This window comes from Gamsiella multidivaricata (assembly GCF_025024155.1).
Source record: "Gamsiella multidivaricata strain RSA 2152 chromosome Unknown BC939scaffold_13, whole genome shotgun sequence".
Lineage (NCBI taxonomy): Eukaryota > Fungi > Mortierellomycota > Mortierellomycetes > Mortierellales > Mortierellaceae > Gamsiella > Gamsiella multidivaricata.
In genome coordinates, this window is record NW_026251721.1 from 221,236 (window position 1) to 239,875 (window position 18,640).

At 50.9% G+C, this 18,640-nt stretch overlaps 6 protein-coding genes across 6 annotated transcripts; 5 read left to right on the plus strand and 1 right to left on the minus strand.

The window, feature by feature from the left end:
* The first annotated feature begins 281 nt into the window (after window positions 1-281).
* Window positions 282-5,351, plus strand: BC939DRAFT_526534 (uncharacterized protein). Its single transcript, XM_051561368.1, has 3 exons — window positions 282-1,366; window positions 1,499-4,051; window positions 4,164-5,351. The coding sequence occupies exons 1-3, from the start codon at window positions 529-531 to the stop codon at window positions 5,228-5,230; spliced, it is 4,458 nt and encodes a 1,485-aa protein (XP_051415116.1). The 5' UTR covers window positions 282-528; the 3' UTR covers window positions 5,231-5,351.
* Window positions 5,352-5,367: 16 nt separating this feature from the next.
* On the minus strand, window positions 5,368-8,618 carry BC939DRAFT_408071 (P-loop containing nucleoside triphosphate hydrolase protein). The gene is made up of 4 exons (XM_051552878.1): window positions 8,270-8,618; window positions 7,878-8,149; window positions 7,502-7,767; window positions 5,368-7,406 (listed from the first exon to the last, which is right to left on the minus strand). Exons 1-4 carry the CDS (start codon window positions 8,302-8,304, stop codon window positions 5,508-5,510), a joined length of 2,472 nt encoding a protein of 823 aa, XP_051415117.1. The 5' UTR covers window positions 8,305-8,618; the 3' UTR covers window positions 5,368-5,507.
* Window positions 8,619-9,178: 560 nt separating this feature from the next.
* On the plus strand, window positions 9,179-10,588 carry BC939DRAFT_49770 (uncharacterized protein). The gene is made up of 3 exons (XM_051559739.1): window positions 9,179-9,965; window positions 10,219-10,474; window positions 10,573-10,588. The coding sequence occupies exons 1-2, from the start codon at window positions 9,402-9,404 to the stop codon at window positions 10,354-10,356; spliced, it is 702 nt and encodes a 233-aa protein (XP_051415118.1). The 5' UTR covers window positions 9,179-9,401; the 3' UTR covers window positions 10,357-10,474; window positions 10,573-10,588.
* A 252-nt stretch (window positions 10,589-10,840) lies between these two features.
* Window positions 10,841-12,534, plus strand: BC939DRAFT_49802 (uncharacterized protein). The gene is made up of 2 exons (XM_051559766.1): window positions 10,841-11,300; window positions 11,402-12,534. The coding sequence occupies exons 1-2, from the start codon at window positions 11,050-11,052 to the stop codon at window positions 12,474-12,476; spliced, it is 1,326 nt and encodes a 441-aa protein (XP_051415119.1). The 5' UTR covers window positions 10,841-11,049; the 3' UTR covers window positions 12,477-12,534.
* An 845-nt stretch (window positions 12,535-13,379) lies between these two features.
* Window positions 13,380-15,766, plus strand: BC939DRAFT_442858 (mitochondrial branched-chain alpha-ketoacid dehydrogenase kinase-domain-containing protein). The gene is made up of 8 exons (XM_051554447.1): window positions 13,380-13,659; window positions 13,780-13,946; window positions 14,049-14,215; window positions 14,310-14,428; window positions 14,605-14,718; window positions 14,817-15,136; window positions 15,234-15,457; window positions 15,571-15,766. Exons 1-8 carry the CDS (start codon window positions 13,566-13,568, stop codon window positions 15,632-15,634), a joined length of 1,269 nt encoding a protein of 422 aa, XP_051415120.1. The 5' UTR covers window positions 13,380-13,565; the 3' UTR covers window positions 15,635-15,766.
* Window positions 15,750-17,077, plus strand: BC939DRAFT_442859 (ribonuclease-III-like-domain-containing protein). The gene is made up of 4 exons (XM_051554448.1): window positions 15,750-15,966; window positions 16,136-16,330; window positions 16,527-16,690; window positions 16,861-17,077. Exons 1-4 carry the CDS (start codon window positions 15,909-15,911, stop codon window positions 16,993-16,995), a joined length of 552 nt encoding a protein of 183 aa, XP_051415121.1. The 5' UTR covers window positions 15,750-15,908; the 3' UTR covers window positions 16,996-17,077.
* Window positions 17,078-18,640: the final 1,563 nt, after the last annotated feature.

The window sequence follows — 18,640 nt, forward strand, 5'->3', positions numbered from 1 at the left end:
CGGTGCTGATGCGATCGATGGTGCAATTTGTGTGCGAGGACGTGACTACTTGCCCTGCACCAAATTCGCCATATGCTATTTTCTCTTTTGCTTAGACGCGCCCAGTGCGGGGTGTGCTTTTTTTTTTTTTTTCCTTTGAATCTTTGAATGCGGTCGTGCGTGTGCCTGGCTTCCTTCGATCTCGGAGAAACACAAAGCGATACATCGAGACGGTGCACTCGGCCGGACAAAACGACAGAAGCGCTTTATAGAAAGCACACATAAAAGCATTATCCTTTCTCCCCCCCTTCCTCTTCTTTCTACTCTCCCTTCCTTTCCTTCCTTTCCTTCTCTCTTTCTTCAATCGACCCTCGGTCTTCTTCTTCTTCCTCTCTTCCATCCCCGCCCCCCTCTACCTCTTCATCCTCATCCTCACTTCCGTTTTATATCCTGTATCATAGAGTCATTCGCTTCTCCCCTGTTCTCTTCTTTGCACTGTACTTCTTTCTTTCGTTTCTTTCCATCTGTATAACCGATCTCTAAACAACAATGGCCCCGACTGCCTTTGATGCCTTAGCCCAGGCCGCCTTCGCCTCGGCCGAATCCATCTTCGCCGTTAGCTCGCCCTCGTCACACCCCGCAAAGGCCATCGACCGTCTCTCGGACAAGTACACCATCTCCAACACATCGCCTTCCGTCACGACCCTCCAAGCCAACGCCGATCCCTTCCAAAAGATCCAAGAGTCTGCAGCCTCCACTAGGGAGCTTACCTCCGTTCTCGCCACCTCGGACGTGCTCCTGCCCGCGATCCCTCATCTCTTCAAGACCGCTGCCCAGCGATCTGCAGTCGTCGTCCATGTCGAGGCCAAGGAACGGGATGCCAGCATCAATACCACCAATCACAGCAACACCAACGGGCACACCAACGGTCACATCAACGGCAGCAGCAAAGGACACCAGAGCAGCGTCGTTCCCTCAAATGCTGATCTGATGGCTGTCCGTCAAACAGGATTCGCAGTCTTGACCTCGGACAACGCCCAGGCTGCCTTCGATCTGGCTCTGATTGCCCAGGCAGCCGCCGTTCAGACCAGTACCCCCTTCTTGAACGTCGTCAACGGCTCGGAGAAACAGCAGCAGCAGAAGGTTGTTCTGGATCATCAGAAGGTCGCCCCCGCTTTGATCTCGGACAAGGACTTGGCTGCCCACAAGGAGCGCCAGGCCGCTGTGAGCGAGATCTCGCTTTCGTCCCTGTACCTGAACCCGAAGGACTCGACCACATCTGCCTCGACTGCTGCGTCGCCCGAGGAGATCTACAGCAAGGTCGAGGAGCTCCTCGCTGTCCTTCAGAAGCAGACTGGCCGCTCATACAGTCCCATTGAGTATCAAGGTAAAGTATATCTTTCGATTTGATGGCAAAATATTCGTCATTTGCCCTTTGGATTTCGCCTCTAGGAAAACCTTCTTTTTCCGTGATCCGATAAAGAAATTAACACTGATTTGTGCCCCACTCATCCAACAGGTCCCGCCAACCCAAAGACCGTCTTCGTGTCCCTGGCCATCGGCTCCTCGGCCCTCGAGCACATCGTCCACTCGCATCACCGCAAGGATGTCGGCCTCATCAAGATCCATCTCTACCGTCCCTGGTCTGAGCGTCATTTCCTCAAGGCTCTCCCAGCTTCCGTTGAGCGTGTCATCGTCGTCGAGCAGGCTCCTGCTGCCCACACCGCCTGGACTCCCCTCTTCCTCGATGTCTCCGCATCGTTCCACACCACCGAGACTGCCTGGGAGGGTCAGATCCCAAAGATCCTCAGTGCTCGCTACCGCGGATCTGGCGCCGATATCACCGAGGCCGATGTCAAGTCTGCCCTCGATGAGGAAAAGCCCACCTTCGCACTTAACCCTCATTACGTCGCCCACGCAGCTCCCCAGGCTACGCCTCTGCAGGGCTCGGATGTCGATACCCCTTACATCCAGATGCTGAACCAGGTCTTCCAGGATCGCCTGAATATCGAGAACGGCGTCAAGACTGACTCTGTCTGGGGATCTGCCCAGCAGTCACCCGAATTTGGTTATGGTTCCTTGGTCACCAAGGTCGCTGCTCGTGCCCGCTTTGCTGAGCTCGTCTCCAAGGCCGTCCAGGATTCTTCGCTCAAGATCTCGGAGGCCCTCCGCAAGGCTCTTACTCAGTGGCACTTGAATCGATCCGACAGCAAACTGGCCAAGCGCCATGGCGATGAGGCTATTGCACTCCTGCGAGAGGCCAAGGACAACCTGGTGGGACCCCTGGCCGAGATTAGCGCACAGTCTAGTCACTTCGCAAAGCCTTCGCACTGGTTGATCGGCGCTGACTCCTGGGCCTTTGATATTGCCAACTCTGGAGTCCATCACGTCATCTCGTCCAATGCCGACATCAACCTGCTCATCCTTGACACCGAACCCTACACCGCTCGTACTCAGAGCCCCGAGAACCGCAAGAAGGATATTGGTCTCTATGCCATGAACTATGGATCTGTCTTTGTCGCCTCCGTTGCTGTTTACTCGAGCTATTCGCACGTCTTGCATGCTTTGATCGAGGCTGACCAGTATCAGGGCCCCTCCATCGTCCTCGCCTACTTGCCCCGCCCTGACGAGGAGAACGTCTCGCCCATCACTGTCTTGAAGGAGACAAAGTTGGCAGTCGATACCGGCTACTGGCCCCTCTACCGTTGGAACCCTGCATTGGATGAGAAGGGTGAGGAGCCTTTCCGTCTTGACTCTGAGCGCATCAAGCTGGATCTGCAGCAGTTCCTCGAGCGCGAGAACCACCTCTCACTCATCATTCAGCAGAACCCGGATATTGCTCGCACCTTGACTCACTCGGTCGAGTCCGAGGCCCAGACCCGTGATGCTGCGCTCAAGAAGAAGGCCAAGGACGATTTCGCCAAGCTGATGGGCGGTCTCGGTGGCCCTCCACTGTTGATTCTCTTTGGCTCGGACGGAAGCAACGCCGAGGGTCTGGCCAAGCGTCTGGTCAAGGGTGCCAAGCTCCGCAACCTCACTGCCCGCTACAGCGCCATGGATGATGTCTCGATCGAAGACCTTACTCTGGAAAAGCACGTCATCTTCGTGGTCTCAACCGCCGGACAAGGAGAGTTCCCCGTCAACGCCCGTGAGTTCTGGAAGAGCTTGAGCGCCGCCACTGAGCTGGCTGTTTCCGAGACCAAGTTTGCAGTCTTTGGTCTGGGCGACTCGCATTACTGGCCCCGTGAGGAGGACGCGATCTTCTACAACCGTCCCTCAAAGGAGCTCCACACCAAGCTGGTTGAGCTTGGTGCCAACCCTCTGATCGATCTCGGTCTCGGAAACGACCAAGATGCCGATTCTTTCGAGACCGCCTGGGCTGCCTGGGAGCCTCTCCTCTGGGAGTCCCTTGGCTGCAAGCCTCTGGAGGGTGTGGTCGAGGAGCCCAAGAAGTCTGCGGATGATGCCATGAAGATCGAGTCCAACTACCTTCGCGGTACCATTGCCGAGGGTCTCGTGGACGAGACCACCGGCCAGCTCCGCGCCGAGGCCGACACCAAGCTGACAAAGTTCCACGGTATCTACCAGCAGGACGATCGCGATCTTCGCGAGGAGCGCAAGAAGCAGGGACTTGAGAAGGCCTTCTCGTTCATGGTCCGTGTCCGTGTGCCCGGTGGTGTGGCCACCCCTGCTCAGTGGCTCGCGATGGACAGCATCTCAGACGTGACCGCCAATGGCACCTTGAAGTTGACGACGCGTCAGGCCTTCCAGTTCCACGGAGTGTTGAAGCGTAACCTGAAGAAGAACATCCAGTTGATCAACAAGTCGCTGTTGGACACGATTGCAGCCTGTGGAGACGTTAACCGCAACATCATGTGCAACCCCAACCCTCACCAATCGGATCTTCACAAGCAGGTCAACGACTTTGCCACTGACCTGTCCGCACACCTGTTGCCCAAGACGTCGGCGTACCGTGAGATCTGGCTGGACCAGAAGCTGGTCAAGGGCGAGGCCGTCGTTGACCATGAGCCCTTGTATGGTCCCACCTACTTGCCCCGCAAGTTCAAAATTGGTATGTCGCCTTTCTCTTTTTTTGCTTGCCTTTACTGATGTGATGGATTATACATATTCATCTCCCCGATCTCTAACCGTGCCGTTTCTTCTCTCTCTTTTTCTTTTTACAGTCGTCGCTGTTCCTCCCAACAACGATGTGGATGTCTTTGCCCATGATCTCGGCTTCATCGCGATCACAAACAAGGATGGCTCCCTCGCTGGATTCAACGTTACAGTCGGTGGTGGCATGGGTATGACCCACGGTAACAAGAAGACCTATCCTCGTCTTGCGGACATTCTTGGCTTCTGCACACCCGAGCAGGCGATCGAGACTGGAGAGAAGGTCATGCTCGTCCAGCGCGACTTTGGTGACCGCATGAACCGCAAGCACGCTCGTCTGAAGTACACCATCGACGACCGTGGCATCGAGTGGTTCAAGACCGAGGTCCAGTCGCGTCTGCCATTCCAGCTGCAGGAGCCCCGTCCCTTCAAGTTCTTGGACAACGCGGATCGCTATGGCTGGACCCAGGGCCAGGACAAGATGTGGCACTACTGCTGTTACATCGAGAACGGCCGTGTCAAGGACACACCTGCGGAGCCCCACAAGACCGGTCTCCGAGAGATTGCCAAGATCCATCAGGGCGAATTCCGTCTGACGCCCAACCAGCATTTGATCGTCGCCAACGTTAAGGAGTCGGAGAAGCAGCGCATCCAGGAGTTGTTGGAGCAGTACAAGCTCGACAAGCTCAACTACACGGGCGCGATGCTGAACGCGATGGCCTGTGTCGCCTTCCCGACTTGCTCGCTTGCCATGGCCGAGTCTGAGCGGTACCTACCCTCGCTCGTCGAGAAGTTCGAGTCGACGCTGGAGGAAATTGGTCTGAGGGACGACGCGATCACGATTCGTATGACAGGATGTCCGAACGGATGTGCACGTCCGTATGTGGCCGAGATTGCGTTCGTCGGCAAGGCCTTCGGCGCATACAACGTCTACTTGGGAGGAGGACACCACGGAGAACGACTCAACAAGTTGTACAAGGAGTCGTTGACGGAGCCAGAGATTATTGCAGAGTTGACGCCGATGTTCCGTCGCTATGCGGCCGAGCGCCTCGATGGCGAGTTCTTTGGTGACTTTGTGATCCGTGTGGGCATCATTAAGGCTACTTTGAGTGGAAAGACCTTCCACGACCTCTCATAATCCTTTTATTATTTGTGCTTTTTGTTATCTAATACTCTGTTCTCGCATTTATATTGTTTTTCCATGTCGGCATTCACAAATAGTCTTCAATAAATAAAAATTAAAAATGACATTCACCAAAAAAAAAAAACCATTGCATTCAGACAACAGCTTTATTTGATTTTTCTCTTAGGAAAGACTTTGCAATAACTAAAATATCAATCAATCAATAAATGTACAGGAGAGGAGGAATGGTGGTTGCAGTGTGGTTCGCGAAAAGAAAGAAAAAGTGTTCCCTTTACGAGTACAAGTCGTCGTCAGCAGTGCTGTCCTGACCAAACGCCGCATTCGTCTCGGCCTGTGCAGGTGCAACCGATCCACCGACGCCTCCTTCCGGGAACTTGAACGTGTTGAATCCACGAGAGTTCTGCAAGTTCTGCGCAAACATCTCATAGCGACGGATATCACTGTCCTGGACAGACCGGCGCGCGAACTTCATCGCCTCCTCAAAGTGAGCGACTGTCAACTCGGGCACAGCGTCCTCATCATCCTCATCCATCGCCTCCTCCTCGCCACGTTCCTTGCGTTCCCGCTCCCTGCGGATATCCGCCTCAATGTTCTCACGGATCGCAAGCTTACACGCACGCTGGCAAATCTCGGTCAAATCGGCTCCAGAAAATCCGTGGGTCGACTTTGCAATGAATCCAAGATCGATATCTGCCGACACGGGTGACTTGCGAAGGGTCGACTTCAACACAGCCAGACGCGAGGCCTCGTCAGGAAGAGGGATGTAGATCAACTGATCCAGACGGCCAGGACGCAACAACGCACCGTCAATCTGATCGGGTCTGTTAGTCGCACCGATGACAAAGACGTTCTTCTTTGCGTTCATTCCGTCCATCTCTGTCAAGATCTGGTTGAGTACACGGTCGCCAGCGCCACCAGCATCACCGCCGCCGCCGCCACGGGCCTTGGCGATAGAATCCAGCTCGTCAAAGAACATTACACAAGGCGCAGCAGCACGAGCCTTGTCAAACACATCGCGGACGTTCGCCTCAGACTCTCCGAACCACATCGTCAGCAGCTCGGGTCCCTTGATCGAAATGAAATTGGCCTGGCACTCGTTGGCAATAGCCTTAGCCAACAGAGTCTTACCGCATCCAGGAGGACCATAGAACAGAACACCGCGAGAGGGCGACATGCCAAACTTCAAGAACTTTTCGGGGTGCTCGACCGGGTATTGTACAGTCTCCTGAAGCTCCTGCTTGACCTTTTCCAGACCACCGACATCGTTCCAAGTCGTAGTAGGGATCTCGACCACAGTCTCGCGAAGAGCCGAAGGGTTCGAGACTCCCAAGGCATAGCGGAAGTTCTCCATGGTAACTGCCAACGAGTCCAAGACCTCGGCATCGATGGTCTCGTCATCGAGATCAAAGAGATCCATCTTCTCACGAATCTGCTGCATGGCAGCCTCAGAGCACAAACTGGCAACGTCCGATCCGACGTAGCCGTGGGTCTCAGAGGCGATCTGCTCTAGATCAACATCGTCGTCCAGCTTCATGTTCTTAGTGTGAATTCGGAGAATCTCAAGACGACCAGTGGGATCAGGGATACCAATGTCGACCTCACGATCGAAGCGTCCGAAGCGACGAAGGGCAGGGTCGATCGAGTTGGGACGGTTGGTGGCAGCCATGACAACGATGTTAGAGCGAGCCTTCAGGCCATCCATGAGCGTCAACAGCTGGGAGACGACACGACGCTCGACCTCTCCGTTAGTCTTATCACGCTTGGGTGCGATCGAATCGATTTCGTCGATAAAGATGATAGCAGGGCTGTTCTTCTCAGCCTCCTCAAATGCCTTGCGCAGGTTGCTCTCACTCTCTCCGGCCATCTTGGACATGATCTCGGGTCCGTTGATCAAGAAGAAGAAGGCACCGGTCTCGTTGGCGACAGCGCGAGCCATCAGTGTCTTTCCTGTTCCTGGAGGCCCAAACATGAGGATTCCGCGAGGAGGTTTGATACCAATCGACTTGAACAACTGAGGATGGCGGAGGGGAAGTTCGACCAACTCACGGATCTGGGCCATCTGCTTTCTGCATCCTCCAATGTCATCGTAGCCCACATCGGCAAGGTTGGACTCCTCGTCTTCACGTTTGACGGGCTCGCCTTCGCAATGGATAACGGTGTCTTGAGCAACCTAGGGAATGTAAAGAAATGGCCTGTGAGTACAGTTGTATCGCTCCACTGAATATTTACTAGGGACTTTGTCGTTTTGGGTACAATTGAACTTACAATACAGTAGTCAGCAGGATCGGTCTCAATAACCTTGAACTCAACAGCTCTCATACCACCACGGACAAGGAACAAATCGCCCTTGCGGACAGGTCTGTAGGCCTCCAGGAAGTAAGGCTTGAGGTAGACCTCGAAGAGGTTGCCGGTGACGCCCTCAACAGTGTCGTCAACAGGGAGGACGTGGATGCGCTTGCCGTATTTGATATCGGTGCAGGTGTGAAGCGAGACGACGTCTCCAAGACGGACACGCAAGTTATTACGAACGACTGCGGCAGAAAAAGAAACGCAGGAGTGTTAGTGTCTATTCCAGAGCTTTGGCTTTGATCCAGGAACATCTGCGTTCATCGTATTATCCAGCTTGCTTTGCTTTGCTTACCCTTGTTGATGCGGACCTTCGAGTCCTCGACGCTATCGTCGGCGAGGACGATCAGGACGGTGTCACGGCGCTTCTTTCCCTTGACGAGGACCATATCTCCACGGAAAAACTGGAGTTTCTCCATGGTGGCGGTAGAGAGGGCCAAGACGGAGTTGTCGTCGTTGGTGGCATCGTCGACAATCAGTTTGTTGGGGGCGTTCTTCTTGCGGAGAATAGCGGTGGCAGGGTCGTGTTCAGGGTCGGCATTCGGGGCAACAATCGAGGCGTTCTCGCTATGGGTGAGAAGTCGGGGAGGGGGGGTAAGTTCGTTAGTCCTTTTTGTTTCCGTTCCAGTTCGCTTTATGCCATGGCGAGTTTTGTCGTTCAAGTATATATATTCACAGTATACTTACACAAGCTTGCCTTTGCCTTTTCCGCTGTCAGCCATGGCGATGTGTATGTATGAGTTATGAGTGATAGAGAGAGAGAGAGAAGGATAGAAAAGAAAGAGCAACAGGCACAAGGATGAAAAGGACGAGCGAGGTATTAGAAAGTGGAGGGGAAGGATGGACAGTGGCGATGGAAAGAGGAATAAAAGAGATGGAATGCAGACAAAAGGAGGCGTATTTGAAGCAGCAGAAGCAGCAGAAGAAATTGGGGGCAACACACGAGACGAGACGCGTAATCACAGTGCGGTGACAAGCTGGCGCATCCTGGTTGGAGCACTGTTACTTCAGAGGAACCCTCTCGAAACGCCTCCTGGTCCGACTCAAGGAAGGAACCCTGTGCATATATCTCGTTCCTGATCCACAGACACCGTGCTTGAGCCCTACCCTCCCTCTCTCCCTCGACCTATTCAAATCCATCTGACCCTCACCCCCATCCCTTGATCACTTTCTTCTTCGTCATCCCATCGAGTCGTACCTGTTCTCAGTACGCAGGGCCACGTACGGGATCAGAGATCAAGGGCGCAGTGGTTGCATTCGAGATATATTCTACACGTGACGAACAAGCTAAACTGTTCCTGAAACCAGCCTGGGTACTTTTTTTTGGCTGTGTCTGTGCGCAGAGTGAACCGATCGAGTTCATCCATTGCATTATGATGATGACCGGGATGATACTGGGTATAGCAGGATACAAAGGAGCCAGGCACTAAGGACAAAGATAAGGCCACCAGGATGTGGGGGAGGAGGGATACACTTTTAGGACACAGACGTGAAGGGAAAGCTGTGCTCTTTCCTCTTCGGAAAGCGGTTTGTCAGATGAAAAACGCAATATTTCCTCGTGGAGACACCTTCCTTGCCCGTCTTCTGGTCCGAGTAATGACTCCTCTTACTGGCATCATCTTCTTTTCCTGATCATTCCTATTCTCAGTCCCGGACTCCCACTCTCACTCCCATTCCTGCCTGGTTTAGCAACCATTCGTTCCTTGATTCCTACTTTGATTCCTCTGCTTTGTTTCCTCTCCCCCCCCCCCCCTCACACACACACACTCTCTCTCTCTTTTTTACGCTTCCCCACTCTCACACCACAACTCCATGACCCATGGAGTCGCAGCACACCCTCAGCAACCCTTGGTCCTTCAACCAGACACAGGGACGCGACTCTGACGACGACCTGCAACATACATTCATAAAGGACCTGCGCTTCGGACGGAGGCGGGATTCAGGCGACCATCGCCACTATTCATATGCCAGCTCAACAACGATCGCGCCAGAGCCCTTCGAAGACGACAGCGACAGCCTCTTCAGCTCTTCGCCACAAAAACAATCCATTGATCCAGACTTAGTCAAGCGATCAGCATCTCCCATAGCAGAACCAGAGGCAGTAGTAGCATCATCAGAAGTAGAAGTAGAAGCAGAAGGAGGGTCCCATTCACGGACATGGTCCAGTGAGAGTGACATCGTTGGCTCGGCACTCGTTGAAGCAGTACATGTAAACGATCATATACAATCCCTCGACAACTTGTTCAACTCGACCCTGGACCGGGACCAGGCGCCATCTATCTCTTCAATGGCGGACTCCACAGCTTTGACGATAACAAAGATGCGCGGCAATGACAGCGATCCCTCAGCAAAGACTCTCTCAGACTCTGGAGTTGGTCTAGAGGTAAGAGAATTGCCTCCACTTCTACACCTTTGCATCGCTACACGATGGGCTCGGCAATACACCACTCCTTCCACTTGATCCTTGCGATCGTCTTTCAACTTTGCTCAGCCTTTTCATTTATCTAGATGTTCTGTTCCTGTTTCTCCACATTGTTCTTTATTATTGCGAGACATATGTGTCATTAAACGGTTCTATGGGTTGTGCTCTTTTTATTTGACTTAAAAAGATACTCATACTCACACTTGGGACATAGACAATGGGCGGAGTCGGTTGTCATTGGCCCGATAGTCGCTTTTTATTCAACGCGCAGATACACCCTCCTTCTCCCTGCAGTGCACCCCGCATGGCTGTCACTTCCATGCAATATGCCCCTATTGATATCCGCTGGTGATCCTTTTGTTGATCCTGTTCCTCTAGGGGGATGTCCTTGAACACCTGGTGCAAAGACTGCAGTCGGAGGTAGCCGATACTCGAGCCATTGTGTTTGATCTTGAGAGCAGACTCAACGCGTAAGTGGCCTTCTTTCCTTTCTACAGTTCAATTACTTGTGTCGAATTCAATCCCCTAATCTGACCTTATTTCTTTAACAATGTTTATCTCTTTACAGAGCCGAGAATTCGAACAAGCACATCGTGGACGAGCTCAAGGTGCTACTGGCAGAGTAGGTTCTTTGAAAGAATACAGTGCTCTCTCTCTATTTTATAGGGGTGTATGCAAGGGATGTTCGGCTGCAAGGTGCACAGGGAATTAATCGCCATGACAAATCACCAATGAGCCGGAAGCTGTCTTGGCGCTATTCATTTAGTGCTTGTGCAACCCACAAATTACGCCGATATCAGCCATTAGAGGAAACACTTTGCGAAGCAGGAGCAGAGTCGAACATGGGATTATCTGTACAAATGCCTTGTCACGACATGGCCTGACCGTACTTTCAGACTCGGCATAAAAAAGACTAACACGTTTCTATGTTTTTTCTTGCTTGTTCATAGTGCTGAGGGAACATTGATCGGTTCGGACGAATCTGACAGCGGAGAATCAGTCGCAGTGAGCTCAAAGCACGGATCAGGGACCGACGAGGACTCGAATGTCGTCTATAACAGGATATGCAGCGCCCTACAGTCCCTCATCACGGATGCCCAGTCTGCGCTGGTACGCACCTCAACCCCCACTACCAGCAATGTCTCCTCGACCTCACTGCCGGCAATGTTGGGTCGGAGATCCTGTCGCCACTCATCGCAATCATGCCTATCCCAGGGGCAACGGCCACTATCCTTGCCCGGCACTTCAACAGCACACAGTCTTTACATGGACGATGGCGAATCTAGTCAATATGAAGTATGCAGCCATTCGTCTTGTCGAACATCGCGCAGAAGCTCCATCACGCATTCACGTTCAGATAAACCATTCTTCAATCCGACAAATTCATCTTCCTCAAGACTGCAGGCTCAGTCAGGGAGGAAGGCGTTTTCAAGGGTGCTGTGGAAGGAAAAACAGCTGGAGCAGTATGAGCGGTACAGGCGCTCCTGCGACATAGTGTCGCTAGAGCTGGAGATGCTATTGAACGACACTATGCTGGGTCAGCAAGATTTATGGGACGAGGACTTATCGTTTATGCCAGGGTCAACACCAGCTGCGCTCTCCGATAATGTCAGCAATGCACCATCAATGTCACCACAATCGGCTTCTTCTTTAGGCCAGGAAGCGCCTCTGACAAGTATGCCCTCAGCACCAAGGAAAGAACGCATGCCCAGGACACCGGGATCCAAAGCAGAAAGGCTGCAAAGATCATACCAAGCTCTATTGTTAAGCCCGCAGGTTCGTGCCAGACAACTTCAGCGGCAGCGTCTTCAACATAATGACGACCAGGATCATACTTTTCAGCCCATCCTGCACGAACAGCATCAATCTCTCATTTCTTTCCCTTCGCCATCTCACTCCACGCGAAAACGACCACATCGCCAATATAAGAGTACCGGTGTAGGAGCCAGTCGACCACACAGCATTCTTGTGCAGCTCTACGGCCTTTGGAAACAAACCTGGTTGCGTCAGCGGATTATGCACGTTCTGACGGAATCTCTTGAGCTCATGCTCATTCTCTGGGTCGTCCTCAAACTTACGGAGGTTTCTCTATCCTGGATGGGGATTCGGATGCTCAAAAGCCCCAACAGCAGTGGTGACAGTATCAACAATAGTGCCAGCGGAAGAGTTCCGTGGCTAACCTATTTTTATGGAGACCGCGAGGGCGCCGGATCTGCGGCCAAGGAGCTGTATGCCAGAATCCGAAGGGATGGACTGCGGCTCCGGGAGATGCGGATATGGAGACAGCGAGAGCGGGAGCAGTTGATGCGGGAGATGGTTGCATCGGAGAAGGCGATGGGGATGCAACGAACACCATTTACACCGGCGGCCATGGTCTGGGCGCCCGCAGGTCGGTTGCTGGCACAGGCGGTCTCGGGACTGACGCTTGCGTACTTATCGGACTATGCCAAGCAACTCATCAAGAAGCTATAGTCTCAGTGCACGCGTGTGCCCCATATACAGATTCGCATTTATTCCCGGCGATCTGCTCGGCGGTCTTTTTGTCTTTCTCCGCTTCCTAGCCCTATCTTTTTAATTCTTTGCAGCTTTCATTTTGCCACCAACACCTCTACATATACCGGTAATCTGCAACGTCGACTCTCACTCTTACCCATTCTTACCGCTGCAGCCAATCTCATGTCCACCCACACTTGACATCTTTTGCAACAGACGAACAATAACAAAAGAAAAAGAAAAAGTAGAAACGATCCATTTTGACAACCTATACCCCTCACAAACACTAGCATATCTTCTTTAGCCGTGTTATTTTTCTTGTAAAATAATTATGAATGTCGATCCTCTGCATTCACTTCTTTCTAAACCTTTTATATCGTTCATCATCGTCGCCTTTCTGCGTATGAAGACTTGATCGAGTAGCCTGGATATTTCTACCCTAACATCCAAAATGTGTCTTGTGGGTGAGCATTGAGGCCGTACAATGGGCTCCACTCTGCTTAGCTACCAGGCGCAGATACCGATATACTCAAATACTACATGCATACTGAAGGTAGGGGAGCATTGGGCTAGCTCCGTTTTTAACACTTGCAGGTGGCCCCGAGAAACTATCTCGGGTGCATGGTTCAATAATAATGTCGCGTGATGGGCACCTTCTGCTAGGAACAACCCTTAGCACTCTTTCGTTTACATGTGGTACTTCGCTGTTACTGTGCTCAATGGTACTGCGGCGGCGTGGGGAGAGTATCCATTGAGGGTCCCAGATGATACTCTGCATCCAGTTTGACACGAAAATGAAGCACATGCGTCAAAGTGTCTTCGCAAGAAATTGGGTTGGACAATCCGGGGTATTGCCAGTCTCGGCCTTGCTCATCTCGCCCTTCTTCAGATCCCCTCCTCTTCCTACTTCCCACGCGCCATCAACTTCCTTCCTCTCCCTTCCACCTTTGCCTCATCCTCATCCTCAACCCTCAGCCTTCAACCTCCGTCTCCCGCCCTCCCCACTCTACCCTTCCTCCTCTTTCTTTCTCTCTACCCAGCTTCCTCCATCCCAACCAACCTATAGTCATGTATAGAATCACTCCTCAGCTGTCAGAAAAGATCAAGCACTTTGCGACCTTCCCCCAGACAGGTGTCTCATTAAGACAGATGGTTATGTTCGGTAAAGAACAACAACCAACACCACCACTGCCTAGTGCTTATGCACTTTGTTCTTGTCGTCGCTCTTTAACTTATTTTCTGCATGCGCTTTTTATTTTTATTTTTTTGGGTTCGCTTCTAGGTCAGAACCCAACTCAGGGAACACTCTTCAAGGCCAGCCAATTCTTGTCGGAGGAGCTACCCATCCGTCTCGCTCATAGGGTAAAGGAACTGGAGAATCTGCCCTACAATCTCAGCGACATGCCCTCGATCATCCGTGTCAAGAACTGGTATGCCCAGTCCTTCCAGGTACAGTCCCACAGGTGGAGTCACTTCAAGATTTCCTGTCGTGCTCCTGCTCTCACTCGACTGACCGATCATTTTTATTTTCTTTGTCCGTGTGCAATACAGGACATCGTAGAGTTTCCTAGCAAGGAAATGACTCCTGTGCTAAAGGATATAACCCGCACCATGAACAAGCAGACTGACATGCAGACCCTTCCTGAGAATTCTCCCAATCTGGCTATGCCCAATGGCGGGAGTCAGAACGGTCGCAGGGCCGTGTCATTATCGCACAGGTATGATTCATTATTTTCGTGATGGATGAATATGATGCCAAGATGGGTAGCTGACCATTTCTTCGATTTAAAATTGGCGGTATTTTTTTAACAGATACCACAGCGCTATGGATGGAGCCGAGTGGCCTGTAGAGATGCACTCTTATAACGAAAAGTTTACAAGGATGATCGAGGCTGTGAAGCGCAGACATGACCCTGTCGTCACTACTGTCGGTAAGTCTGGTGCAGATGTCGACAAATCAGAGAGAATCCCACTGTCCGGTGGCGCAACCTTACCTCGTCCGATCTTTAATTTTCATGGGGATCTTGGATGGGCTATAAACTATTGTGCTCACTCTTCTTTTTTTTTTTTTTTTTTTTTTCCTGTACTATACGATCGATCAATATAGCACAAGGCATTCTCGAGTTCAAACAGCAAAAGAATCTTCATATTGTTGACACAGATGTCCAGGCATTCTTGGACCGATTTTATATGTCGCGTATCGGTATCCGCATGCTGATCGGTACGTACACACTATCGCATTGAATGCAGGTCTCTCCCTCTTGTCAAATTTAAACGATCGGACATGTATTAACCTAAACCCATAACTCTTAAATGTAGGCCAACACATTGCCCTAAACAAAGGACCCTCCCGCAAGGACTATGTAGGCATCATTTGCACAAGAACCAACTTGGCGGACATGGCACAGGAGGCAATTGACAATGCGAAATTCATCTGCGAGGACTATTACGGACTTTTCCGAGGACCGGAGGTTCATTTGCATTGCAAAAAGGACCTTGAGTTCATGTATGTGCCCTCTCACTTGAGCCACATGCTGTTTGAGCTGCTCAAGAATTCTCTGCGAGCTGTAGTGGAGCAATACGGAACAGAGTGCGACGAATACCCACCCATCAAATTGATTGTGGCGCAAGGAAAGGAGGTACGATGTTCTTTTCGGCTTCTTTTCTTGGACGCATCAAAAATGTGTATTAATCAGAAAGGCCCTAACACACATACGCTACTCTTGTTCTTTATAGGATATTGCGATCAAGATCTCAGATGAGGGCGGTGGAATCCCCAGGAGTGGTGTTCCGCTGGTGTGGACATACATGTATACTACTGCACCTTCACAGCATCTGGATCCGACTTTTGACAAGTCTGACTTTAAGGCTCCCATGGCCGGATTCGGATACGGTCTCCCCATCAGTAGACTGTACGCAAGATATTTCGGTGGCGACCTGAAGCTGATCTCCATGGAAGGGTATGTAGCCCTCAATGATCCGTTTATCTGCGCATCTCTATTGTCAATGAGGGGAGGGATCACCTGTAATATATTATACTAAGTCCCCAAATGCCATTCTGCTCTGTCGATAGATATGGTACGGATGTGTATCTCCACTTGAACAGGATCTCCAACAGTGACGAGCCCCTGCCTTAAATACCATTCATGGGGCTCAATTGCTTCAACTACAGCTAGATACAATTATGATATCCACAAGAATGATAAACAGTTGGGTTGATCTGTGGAACGGAATCGTTGGATGGCAACCTTCCAGTCACATATTTGCAGTAAACAATGTGGCTTTTGAAAATGCATCCTCCGGGCTTCAAGCTTGAACGCAGCTCCACCCATTACCCCCATTACCATATTACCCTGTTCTTGTTTGTTAATCGTCCCAGCCCAAGAGAAACCTACAGACCCGACAACCGCCATGCTTCAGAGAGTTTCTGCTTTCAGGCCAACCCGCCTGGCCAACCATGTCAACCGATGTAAGATTTGCAAAACAAGGACCGACCACTGTTTCTGGCCAGGAGAGCAAGGCGAATTGGCACGGGAGTGCTCCTGAGAAGGCATGAGACCGAGCGCAGGGCATCAGCCGAGAAAGCAACTATTGTACCAATGACCATGGAAACCCTTATCGTCGCTCTCAATATATAGGCATCAACTACGAAACTCGGGCTTATCTTTCAAACACCAGCATCTCAGCGACTTTGGATGACTCTGCCAGAGTCAATGCGGTTTATCAGCGTCTCGGTGTTGATCTGTCAGATCCTACACTCATGGCCCAGGCGATCACTCACAAGTCATTTGCTCATGGAAGCCTCCCCACCAACGAAAGGCTGGGTTACCTGGGTAATTGAAAAAAACTAGGAACTAGGAACATCGTTCATGGATCGCTCGTATTATATATAACTATATATATATATCTGTTGAAGGAGTGAACCAAGGCACAGGACGAGTTGCTTGCAAGCGAAAGACAGCCCGTGTAAAACCGGATCGATATTAATTGCGATCTTGCTCTTTTTGTTTTCACACGCGGACTTATTAGGACGCACATTCTTGGAGCTGCATGTTACAGAACAGAAATGGGATACAGTAAAGTCGAACAAGACCTTGAGAGCCACAGTCTCACATGCACTTGCATCTGAAAAGCTGGCCAAGCTTGCACGATCTATGGGCGTAGATGAGGTCATGCGTTGGAAGTCGCCTTCGGTAAGGACACGGACGACAGAGAAGTAGGGGCGGAACTCTGTCTCTTTAGCCGTCGTAGACTTTTTTTTGGGACGAAAAAGACAGCGATGTAGTTTTGAGTAAGCGTGAATGGAATCTGACTAAAATGTATGGCGGGATTTCTTTTCCTTTTTCTTTTTCTTTGTCCTTAGTCATCGCCGGGCGCAAAAGTAGGAGAGGATACGGTGCTGGCACATACGATGGAGGCGATTGTCGGGGCAGTGTACCACGACAAGGGCTCGAAGGCAGCAAAGGAATTTGTCACCAAGCATATTTACACGTACTAGCACGGTCTAGGAGAATCGACATCCAGGAACAGGAGATGTTAGCATCTAAATAATAAAAAAAAGAGGGAGAAATGCTTGTGCTACACGTCCTTTCGGAAGTTTATTACGACAAGAAGGGCTTTCCTTCAGAGGAGAGATTGACAACAGAACATGGGTATGCAAAGATGTGCGGGGCGTGAATGACACTGCTCTCCTGTGGTCAGTGCATGCCCCATCTGATTCCTCTGTTGAGCTAGGGCTGCCCATTGTGACTACAGAAAAAAAAAATCCGCTCGGCGGATACCTTTGTATCGGACAAGGCAGATATGGCGATTTCACTTTAGGATGCACATGTACCTTACGAATAAGCCCTCTGGGACTCTCTTCGCGTGCCTCTTCTTCCTAGATTGGCGCGAGTCGAACAGGGGTAGGGCGAACAGTCATGACATGCACATGTACTGTACATGAATGTTTGTGCAGCACCAAACAAGAACACCATCAACCAGATGCGAAAGTGTTCACGGTCCCTCCACCAGTCGGACACGGAGGATACAGACTTACAAATGGTGTTTACAGTTGTATTGGCTGCTTTGGAATGATGCATCCAACTGTTCATTCGTTCTCCTCCACACTTTACCCTTGTGGGTAAAAAACACAAAATTGTCTGCAAGTGAGCTGTTTGGCATGGAGACGGAATTTTCTTGTTGTTGTTGTTGTTGTTGTTGTTGTTGTTGTTGTTGTTGTTGTTGTTGTCGTTGTTGTCGTTGTTATGCATCATGTTGCCAATCGTCAGCGCGGGTCCTCTCTCTCTCTCTCTTTCTCTATAGCGAAGTCCAATTGACAATGACACCGAAAAAAAAAAAAAAAAAAAGATCCACAATATGTTGGAGAGGGCGTAAGATGCCTGGGAGAATGCTTTCTGTGCAAATTAAACTGACAGTTGCTTCACCGGGCGCCTTTGTTTCCACTTCTCCCACCTCTCCCACCTTTTCTCTCACGCGCACACATAGTTTTTGCTACTAATATATTGCGACGGGTCTGCCAGCGACTAGCAAAGACAAGAACGACATGAGTGCTTGAATAGACCCCTGTATGACCAGAGTAGTCCACCGTAGCTCCCTGCTCTTCTTGTGTTTCTTTTCGTTCATACTTTCTGTGAGCGAAAATGGGAAGGAGAACAGGGACTAGAGTACAGGTGCAGGGAATATGACTAATGACCATAGGATTTCAAATTGTTCCTGCTGGACAACATGTTGTGTCCGCCGCATATGAGTTTACTGGTGCCATAATGAAGCTGGTTGAATAATTAGGCATATGCAATTGTATGCGGGATGGGGTAACAAAAACGAACGACAGAGCAGACAGACTGGCAGATAGGCAGAAGACAGGAGACACAAAGATGAAAGAGACAAACATGAGAGCCGCGAGTGGATTGTGGACAGATGGATTTGTTGTTGTAGGCCGTAGTAGAAACAGCGGCAGTTGGAGTGTTTGTGTTGTGTGTCTGAATCCGCCCTTGCTGCAGATGTTGTTGATTGGAATGTTTGTGTTACGAGCATTTCCCTCGTCGTCTGTACCTGCATTCATTCACTGCAGCATTTGCATTTACATTTGCCCACTAATGCATCTCCCGCACTCGTTTCGTTCTTAGTCTATCCACACTGTA